At 37.2% G+C, this 11,028-nt stretch overlaps 1 protein-coding gene across 4 annotated transcripts in view; it reads left to right on the plus strand.

Annotated features, from left to right (window-relative positions):
• AMPD3 (adenosine monophosphate deaminase 3) overlaps window positions 1-11,028 on the plus strand; it is a 45,552-nt gene that overhangs the window by 24,763 nt on the left and 9,761 nt on the right. For 2 of the 4 annotated variants that reach the window (XM_082761884.1, XM_082761882.1), the window contains exons 12-15: window positions 1,414-1,534; window positions 2,997-3,170; window positions 4,307-4,417; window positions 5,345-5,442. In XM_082761884.1, the coding sequence (XP_082618010.1) occupies window positions 1,414-1,534; window positions 2,997-3,170; window positions 4,307-4,417; window positions 5,345-5,442 (504 nt within the window). Of the gene's footprint in view, window positions 1-1,413; window positions 1,535-2,996; window positions 3,171-3,398; window positions 3,565-4,306; window positions 4,418-5,344; window positions 9,864-11,028 lie in introns of those variants that run through there. The other 2 variants (XM_082761883.1, XM_082761885.1) reach the window with 2 other exon arrangements.

Consider the following 11,028-nt stretch of genomic DNA (forward strand, 5'->3'; position numbering starts at 1 on the left):
AAATATAAACCACACATCTGGCTAATTAACTTAAACGTCCTTACTGATTCATTCAGTTTTATCCCTTTTGATACCAGTGCCTAGGCAAGTAATGCAGGGATGTATGATTCTGAGTATGAAATCATGACTGTGAAGGCAAATTTTGTCACTGGCTCAGTTAAGCCTGAAATTCAACTTGAGGTTATGTTCCTGAATTTATAGCTGATCTACACAACTGACTCAAATTGAGGCACAGGGAGGTCATCCATTGATATTACAGTATCATCACTTACCCTGCAAGGATTTGGTTCATTATTATTTATAAAACGTTGGGGAATTTTCTTATAGGAGGTACATAAACTGTCATTTTAACAAGTCTTATTTGAGTTTACAATCAAAATGTTGTTTGTCCTCTCCTCTTCCCCTCTCCCACTGCTACCTTAAGCATTTCTTTCTCTATCACCCTATATAATCAAATCTCATAATAAAAACATCCACCTTAGATTGCTTTGTACTTATAACAGAAAGGCCTAGTTGTTAGATACCTGCTGAGTTGTGTCTTGTTCATTACAGAACTAAAACTAAAGTCATCCCTTCCTCCTGACTTTCTCTGCATCCTCTGTAGTGTACACTTTTTGTCTTTTCAAAAACAGAGATTCTGTCAGAACTTAACGCATTTCTTTTTAACCTCAAGATCATTTCAGCTACCATTTGAAAATCTCCCTAGGTAATCATAAAATCATCTTTATAGCTAGGTGAGACAATGAAACAATTCATCAACAAGTCAGTAAAACTGTTCACCCCCCTGAACCCAGTAAGTATTTGAGACATCACAGCCAGTCCATTGCAGGACTGTTTTACACTTTTTGTAATACTATCTACATCAGCAAAATTAGATTCCATCCTCAGATCCTTTCTCAAGAGAAGCATTACTGACCATCTATCCTCAAATTGCTATATTCTCCAGCAGTCCTCGTTGAAATTCTGTTTTGAACACCCCAAAGACTTGGGGTATGTGTCTGCACTGTATAAACAGGGTCCATTATAACTTAAAACAGAGCATCATTTTTAAATATTGATGATACAAATAAAATGGTTCTAGAAATTATAGTGTGAAGTCTAGCATAATAACTAAAATTCCCAGACCAACTGTTCACCCAGTAGTTAAGCAATTGCTACATGAGATGTAACTGGGGAAGGAGAGAAGGGACACACATACATCAGGTCGTGGAAGAGACTTGAATAGAGGGACCTTCCCTATTTGACAGCAGCAAAATAGGCTGATGCGTTGGCCTGATGGGATGTCGTGCCAAGCTGTATGAGAATGCATATATTAAAATTTTATTTAAAATACCACATTAATGATAATTATATACATAGCAGATAGATAATAATGCATTTCTTGTTAGTGGAACTTGGTTTTAATCTCCTCAGGGAAAGAGGCATGTGTACTTTTCTGTTTCGACCTCACTGTGGAGAAGCTGGGTCTATCACGCATCTTGTATCAGCCTTTCTGACAGCAGACAACATTTCTCATGGATTGCTCTTGAAGAAGGTATTGCTTGCTTGCTCATCTAAATTAATCACTATCTGCTTAGACTTCAGTCACTGGTTCAAATAGCAGTCACCAAGTTAACTTATCTAGACAGTCCCAAATTAATATTCTTAGCATGGCATAAGTTACTCTTTACTTTGATCATAAAAGAATAAGCTCAGCAGAGCTTCCTACTTCTTATTTAAGCTATAAAAACAGATATTTTACCACATGAATATTTTAAAGCTCTGTCTTTATAGGAAAGATCTGAAAGAACTGTTCTTATATGTCAAGGGCTTGGTGACACCTACTTCTGGTTACTCTATGCAGAACTTAAGTTATAGTGGAAAAAAACTACTTTAGGTTGTTATTACTCCTTGTTTTAGATCTTAGAATTATTTAAGAAAAGCTCTAGTATTTTTCTGCACAGGGACAAAGCTCATTTTCCCTGACTAACATCCCTGTGCTTCAACATTCATAAGGTTTTGATTATTTATATCTAGAGTAATTGGGATCATTTGATCATGAAATTTAACATAGCAGTATAACATGGCAATTTTGTATATACAGCTTGACTGCTGTGGCTAGGACAGACATTTCTGGCATATCCATAAATACCCATCATACAACTCCTCATCCCCAGGCCACTGTTTTGTAATTAAAATAATTTGTCAGTAGGTGGCAGACATGAAACATGAGTGTTGTAATTCTTCTGAAAATTTTCTCATAAATCGAATTTTCTGGTTAGTGTTAGAAAACTCTCTCTGTATTTTACAATGTATCCAAGAATAAAGAATAGTTTTGTCTAAAACCATGTCTGACGTTATCCTCTGAACCACTGATTCCTAAAATGAGACCCAGACATAGTAGTACTAAGGCTGTACATGACCCAGAGTATTCTTCTCTTCACTCTCCTGCTCAGCTTGGGGGGAAAACCTGGCAGAACAGATAGATAATAATAATGAAGGTGTTTGTTAGATTCACTGGTCGCTTGAGCCAGAAATAGTAATAAATAAAGATGAGGTGAGCACAGATTATTTATAGTATGTGCACAGCAACACGTAATGTCTAATAAATCACAATTATTTTTGCTCCTCAAATTGGACTGCAGTTTTGAAAATAATGAATGGCTTAGCAGTTTTGATATATGTGATGTTATTTGTGACTTCAAGCTTGTGGGGCAGGTACGTTGTTAGTATCAAATGCAGCACCCTTAATAGTCATATACACTTTCTAATTATTTTTAAATACAAGGCTGCAGGTTTTTTTTTTTGAGGAACATAAATTATTTTTATAAAGATCAGTAACAATTTACAATTCAGATTCTTAAAGTATTTTCAGAGTTTAGTGTCAACATAAATGTTTTGATCTTCATCCTCCCACTGTAATATTGTTTCCATTTTCCCTAATGGAGATGTTTTTTTTCCCCACTGTCCCATAATACCACTCAATGTTGACTGTTTTTGTTCGTTTGTTTTTGTAGAGTCCTGTCCTCCAGTATCTTTATTATCTTGCACAAATACCCATTGCCATGTCTCCACTTAGTAACAACAGCCTGTTCCTGGAGTACTCAAAAAATCCACTACGGGAATTTCTACATAAGGGACTTCATGTCTCTCTCTCTACAGATGATCCTATGCAGTTTCATTATACAAAGGTAAGAATTGCAAAAATCACTTGTCTTCAAATTTGGCAACAGTGTACCTCATAGGCCCAGAATGACCTGAAAGCTGTTTTATACCATTGCTTAGGATATAAAGTTCCATGTCTTTCAGTCACTTCATTCATTATTCTTCCTCATTCTCAGTCTACTGCTCACTATTAGGTTTCAGAGGGAAATGTCTAATTTCCTAATTATGTTTCTTTTGTACTCTTGCCTCTCCAGTGTTGGCTGTTGAAGTATAGAATGAAGGATGAGGCTGGAGGGAGGTTTGAGCCTTCATAAACAATCCTCTAGAGTGCCAGGAAAGTCCAGTTTCCTTACTAATAAATCTGGGGAAGTACATTACTAAAACACCATGTGGAGTTTCTGACGATCACATAAGCTCTTTGCTCAGTGAACTGAAACTGAATTTTGCCCTTGGGTGGCCTGGCAGGGCGGAAATGCCTGGTCACTGGTTGTTTTGATGCCCCAATTTTGTCATCAGCGCAGACCTGAGTCACGCTGTGCCTTACAATGACCCATACGTTGCTCAACTGTCAGTCTTCTGAGGGTGATCCAAGCTCTGCTGTGCTTCACTCAGGCTTGCTTCTTGCCCATGATATACATGCCTCTGCTAGAAGAGACAGAGAGGTGGGAGCTTTCTGCATGGATGTAACGCAACACAGTCTGAATTACACATGATGTGGGACATCCTTAGATGTGAGAGCCCACTAGAGCCAGACCCAACACCCTTGTTGTAGGGGAGGTTAGAAGTGAGAAATTGCCCTGTCTGTCTATGTAGCATATTCACTAAAGATTTAAGCCTAGATCCTCCAAGATTTCTATATTCCCCAGAATCTCATTTGAAATTGTCTAATAAATGCCTTTGAGGATCTGGACTACAGGCTGCAATTTCTTAGGCTAAAATAACTCAATACCCAGTGCCTATTATTTAACAATCACCCTTGGAAAATTTTAAATAAACAATCCTCTTTGTTAATAGTTGTGATGTTAATGTATTAAACCTGTAAGTTTTCACAGCTATCTAAACAGCATGTATAAATTCCTTAATTAGTAATGACTGCATATCCGCATTTACATTTTATTTGCATTATTTATCATTTGATACTAAACATATTTTGGTGATACAGGAAGCTCTCATGGAGGAATATGCTATTGCAGCCCAGGTGTGGAAACTAAGTACCTGTGACTTGTGTGAAATAGCAAGAAACAGCGTGTTACAGAGTGGATTGTCAGATAAGGTAATTGTGGCTATCTTTTGTGAATATTAGGGTGAGTAGGAAGTGAGAAGCCAGTAGTCTGAAAATTAAATAGCAGGTCTTTATGTGATGTACTTGTAATACATCCCTATCCTCTTTTACTGAAATATTTGCAAAATATCTATGTAGTCTCACATTTAAAAAGTATTGAAGTTGTATTTTTCCTCATTAGCTTTGTTTTGGAATCCCCCCCAATGTGCAGAGACTAGGTACCTGTTTATACTCAGGTCTCGCTCTACTCCCAAAACTTTAATCCTTTAATCCAGTATCCCTCTGCAAGTAATTTTATACATGTCTTGCAATAAGTAAAAGTAAACTGCCTGTCATTAAGCAAGACTTGTTTTTAGCTAGTAGTGAGTATTACATGAAATGTTCTGTTTCAGACAGGCAGTCACATTACATTAAATCCCCTTCTTGCTTTAAAATTCTATAAATCCATGGCATGCTCTTTAAGACTTAGTTTAGAACATCCTCTCTTTTGCATCCCTTTCAGACACTCCTTTCAAGGAACAAGTATGTGAAGGGGCTTTGCAAGTATATTCTGTCGTGTCTTCCAGTATTCTCTAGTGACAACTACTGATCTTCCTCTTGTGCAAACTTTTAACAAAAGAAACCTAAGCCTCTCTTTTTTGACTTCTCACTTGAAAGACATAGTAGTGAAGACTAAACAATAGTACAAAGGGTTTTAGCAAGCCAAACTAAATGTGCTGCTGACAGTAAATTATATGTATAAATGTTGACTTTAAAATCTCCAGAAGTGGTTAAGACCCTGATGTAAAGGTCAATGGCCAGCTGGTTAAAGTTGCTTCTTCCACTTGTACTGGAATTGTTCAACTATATATTCAGTTATGCAATAAATCACAACAGTTGAACTGATTTTTCTTCCTTTATGTTTAATCATGTTCACAGGAAAAACAGAAATTCTTAGGGTTGAACTATTGTAAAGAAGGACCTGAGGGAAATGACATTCGAAAGACAAATGTTGCACAGATCCGGATGGCTTTCAGGTATGAGACACTGTGCAATGAACTTAGCTTACTGTCTGATGCTATGAGAACAGAAGAGATTTCTACTCTGTCAAAGTAGTTACAAACTCAAAGAAACCAGAACATTTCATTCCCAAGCAGGATGAGATGCTAATTGAATCATCTGTTGTTGATGCTACCAAGACACAACTGAACAGTATGGAGAAAAATAGAGTAGCTATGGAAGGCAAACAGCATTTGCTGCTTTCTTTTACAGCATTATTCTCACTGCAAAAATTTCAGTTTCTACAAACAGTAGGGTTTGTAAGACTGCTGTAAATATTAGATGCAAACTCAAAATTATGTATAATTTGTTTCGTACAGTCCTAACTGTGCATTATATTGTAGCTTGCAAAACTGCAGAGATTATAGATAATGCATCTGTAAGATGCATCATAGGATACTGCAGATGCTGACAGAATACATGTACATGCACCTGTTTTTGTCCTGCAAATCTCAGTAGCAATCATGGCATTTACCAATTGGAAGTTTAAACTTCCCTTTTACTCACTAGCAGATTGTATGTTGTGTATAATTTAGAGGCTACCCTCTCATTCTGGAATGTGTCCTGACACAATTTTTACCTTAATGCTTCACCAGTTAAATTGGAAAACAAGAAAAAGCAAAATTTGGTAGTCACATTTAGTGACAAATTAATTGTTTCCTGTTGTCATGTAGGATATCTGTGAAGAACAGCAGATTAATGCTCTTTAATCTAATAGGTAGAAAACACGGTGTCAAAATTGTCACTACTGTACATTGTAATAAGAAGTGTAATTACATTATGAAACCTTTGTCTTGTAAGTTGAGAACACTTTTTTATTGCTTTGTAATCAGAATATGTGGGTATGCCAGTTCCAATTACTTGAAAATTTACTCAGATAATTTTGGTTGCATGTAATGAGAAATTTTTTACTTGAACAAAGGAAGTGTTATTACAAATCAGTGGTAGAAACTTCAGTCCTGGGTTCTGATCCTACTTCTGATGTCTTCTTACAAATTTGTGTTAGTTTTTACTTTAGTCAATTACAGAGTTGAATGAGAAGTCAAACAATTTATACAGCGCTACCCCACTTGAAAGAGGTCATTTCAAATGTGAACTTACTATTTATGACAGAGTGGTTAGTAAAATAAATACAGCTACTGCAGTATTTATCACTTTGATTCTTTTTTCTATTTGAACATCCTTCTTAAGACAAAGCTTCACTCAGAAAGGAGTAGAAGTAATATTACAAGGTAGTATCTCCATATAGTAGAAATTACAGGTAGTTACACAACAAAAAGGATTTCAAGGCTAGGGGCAAACAGAGGATGTAGATGCCTGTAAATTCAATATTACACTACTTCATCTGAAGGCCTGTAGTCCATAAGCTAAGATCCTCAGCCTACAGTTAGAGACCTGGATATCTAAAACAGTAAACTGGGAGGTTAGGCATCTTAGAACAGTAATTCAGAACTAATGTGTAAAAAGCAAATAACTAAACTTAGTCAATTAAGCCTTAATAGACCTAGAACCTTGCAAGCTTTTACCACATCAAATATCTCATGCCACTCAAGTTTCTTGGGCCAGGCCCTTCTCTTGGACACCTACATCCTTCCTTTCAGGAGCAGATCAAGTCTTACTTTCCCTTGTAAATGCAGACAGAAGGTGTGTTGGTGGTAATACCTAAACTAAACAACCCAATGGTATAAACATATGTATTTATTGAAGACAGGCTCCACAGGCTGTAGGATCTGAAAGCAATACCTTCAAAGACAATTTCTTTTTTTTTTTTTCCTATGTACCTACTGTCCTGAATGGTGATTACAGGAAAATAGCCAAGTGAGGGAAGGAAGAATTCCCTCTCATGGCCTGTAACTGTACAGACCCGTAAGAGCCCCTTAAGAGAAATTAACCTGAAAAAAGACTCTTAGGAAGCAGCCTGGAACTAAGGCTGCTGTAGGGTGCCCTGGGGAACAGGAACAGGCTTTGTGTCATTCAGGGAGCTGCAGTGTTGGCAGGGATAGAAGATGAATTCTTTGTCCAAAATATGGTTGCAGGCAGGTGGCAGAATTGTCCTGAGCTCTTCAGCCATTTAGCCTAAGGTCTCATTGTTCCACTAGTGCCATATGTTTTTTTTAAATCCTCATGCAGCTAGCACTGCAAACTAGTGCTATATTGTTCAACTGTGTAACGTGACGTTGTTCTCTTAATCAACAATACCTATTGGCCTCTGTTAGAAATTTCTAGAAGCTCACTTAACAGATGTGGAAGGATGTGGAACTCGTGGAACAGGTCCAGAGGAGGGCCACTTAGATGATCGGAGGGCTGGAGCACCGTTCCTATGCAGAAAGGCTGAGGGAACTGGGCTTGTTTAGCTTGGAGAAGAGAAGGCTCCAGGGAGACTTCATTGCGGCCTTCCAGTACTTGAAGGGAGGAAACAGGAGGGGGAATGCCTGGTTACATGTGTTGGTAGTGATACGTCAAAGGAGAGTGGTTTTAAAGAATGATGGGAGATTTAGGTTAGAAATTAGGAGGAAGTTTTTTACTCAGAGGGTGGTGAGACACTGGAACAGTTTGCCCAGGGAGGTTGTGGATGTCCCATCCCTGGAGGTATTCAAGGCCAGGCTGGATGCAGCTCTGGGCAGCCTGCTCTAGTGGCTGGCAACCCTGCCTAGACAAGGGAGGTTGAAACTAGATGGTCTTTAAGGTCCTTTTCAACCCAGGCCATTCTATGATTCTATCATAATGCATTATCAGGATTCAAGAGTGTAATTTTCTTACAATGGTCTGAGTGGTTACAACCTTTTTTTGGTACCTTTTGGTAAAATGCAGAAGTCTTGTCTTCATTAGTACAACATCCTAATATTATAAACATAACATTGTTTACTTGAGAAAAGCAAGCGTATCCACTCTGATTCAGCAACGTGTTTTGTTTAACAAATTTAACTTTCAAGTATTTTTCATCTCAGAATCATTGTTTTACTTGAGCTGCTTCACCTAAGCATTGCTGTTACAGCTTCTTTTGTCATTTAGTTTTTTTTTGTTGTTTTAGTTTTCTTGGCATTATACTATTGTATGTTCTACTACATGTTCTGCTTCCCTGACCTCAGAAACATCTGGTTCTAACATGGTGGTAGCTTTTCAAGACAAAACAATAAAAAAATCAAAAGACAAAACTATTTGAATCTTTCAGTATTCACTGTTAAGAGACACTAATGTGGATTTTTGACAATGGTCATTTGTGTGTTATTATTACCACACACTCTCCTTTCAGTGCATTCTTGGGTGATGCTTTTAAGCGTAAATTGAGCTAATAGTGTTATATTTAGGAAAACCAATGTGCATCCTTCCAGGCATCCATTACTACATCTCTTCTTGTCATCTTTCAATTTGGAAAAGGTTACTAATCCTCATGTTCCAGACCTTGAGCGCTTTTTTTTTAAATTGCAGTTTTGTAATAGTGCGTTGGCTATTTCAAATAACCTTGCAATATTAGGATATGTATGTAATGAAGGGCAGATCCGGCGTTGGAGCGTTAATGTCATCTGAATTACTGTTGGACACATTTACTCAAATGTGAGCCTACTCAAATGAAATTGCTGAAGTAATTTCTTCCCAGACAGTGTTGAGATCCAACCTGGTTACACCACTGTTTACCTTACCCAGACAGAAAACAGAAGGGGACTAGAAGAACATCACTGTGGGTGGTGATTTGGAAGGGCGGGGGAGTGCTTCAGAATGGGAGAACAGCCTATTCTCATCATCTCATTGGTGTTAAGATTCAAACGTTATTCAAGACTTCCTTAAATCTGGTAGCTCAGAGTATTTTACACTGTCACCTAAAATGGTTAATTATGGTTATTTGGTATTTAAAACATATCCATTTGAGCTACTTCTAGTGATGCTCTCCCATTTTCTTAAAGAACTTTAGCAGATTTAAGGCGCTTACTCTGCTACCGGGTAATGCAAGTCTTTCTTCATACCAGACCTATCTTACTTTCTCATGTATGTCACTGCTCTTTAATTGTGGCTAAACCTTTCCATTCTGGTTGCCTTGTTAACATTTTGGCCTGAAAAACGGGGGTAAAGGAAGTGATGTCTGTGAGAACTGCTTTTTCGTTCTGTGCCTGGGTTAAATGATGTTTATCTTTGGTTCTCGTGGAGACATTAAACATTACATTAATAAATAAATGAAAAAATCTGGATAGTATTTTTGTGTGCGCACGCCTTTCAATAAAATTGTGGCTGCTGAAAATCTTTGCATTTAAGTATAACTAAAAAACTGTAATGTAACTGTTAGCATTACAGAAGATGAAACCAAAGATAAAGGATTACCACAGCATGAAAATTGGGAAAACAAAAACAAAAAACACAAAACAGCAGCGATAGATACAGATAATAATAAGCATTATTTAGAAAAGGAAGCAAATGTTTAGCTCATTTAAAGCAACCCAGTGTTAATGAAAACCAGTTATGTTGATTTATCCCAGCAGAAGACCTGGCATTACATCCCAAGGTGAAACTGTATTGCAGGGCTACCAACCCTGTATCTTCTCTCCGTGCTCATCCAAAGTGGAAATCTGGGTGGGGCATACTGCAGCTCTTCTGATACTGGAGCCTCAGCTTAGTGCTAAAGTATGAATCAAAACAACTGAATTTGGGAGCAGGAAAGCAGTTCTGAAACCCACAGATGAAACAATTTAAGCACACAGAACAGTCTTATCTGACCAAAAAATAAAAATAAAAAAATCAACCAACAAAACCAAGAAGTTTATAAGTGACAAACTGAAATAAGTAGTTAATAGCAACATTAAGATTCTGCTGCAGTAAAGATGACTTCTGAGGGAAAGAGTTTAACACAAATCACTTTTTTCAGTAGAAAATAAAGATTTTGCAGAGGAAAATTAAAATGTGTCTCTCTGTACAAACCCTTTGTTGCTTTTTTTGAACAAGCTGGTGTGCATTAAGCACAAGAGTAGCAAATTGGGAACATATGTAAATGATTAATGAATATTTCTCTCCTATATGTCTCAAAACACGAAATACCAACATTAAGCATATGTACTATGTATATATATATGTACTAAGTAAGTGTGAAAAACAACACTGCTAATGCATTAAGCATTAACTATGGCTAAGAAGTATCCTCCCACATGAAAAAACACTTTTTTAAGGTCTGTTACAAAGTGTGGATGCATCCATTAGTGTGGATGCATAGACTTCTGTACCAAAACCCTACCTTGTTCTACACACAAGCGAACTCCTGAAAGGGAAGTTTCTGGCTAACTTTAGGTTCATTCATAAAAATACTGTGTATTTCCAAATATATTAAATAAATAATTTGAATCAAAGAGAAGTGCTCATTTGATTACCTGTTGAATAGCATTCTTCACACCACCAGCCTTAGCATGGGGCACAGTTCCATCCACATTCCCCAAACACTTTTTTTTTTTTTTTAAAAAAAACTTCACACCTATGAAGCTTATGCACAGAGCTCAATATTTTACCCTCAATAGCTAGGTTAGCAAGGTAACCAGTCACCCACCTCCTAATGCATGAATGGACATCTCAGATAATAAAAGTGA

This window comes from Aythya marila (assembly GCF_965140915.1).
Source record: "Aythya marila genome assembly, chromosome: 5".
Classification (NCBI taxonomy): domain Eukaryota; kingdom Metazoa; phylum Chordata; class Aves; order Anseriformes; family Anatidae; genus Aythya; species Aythya marila.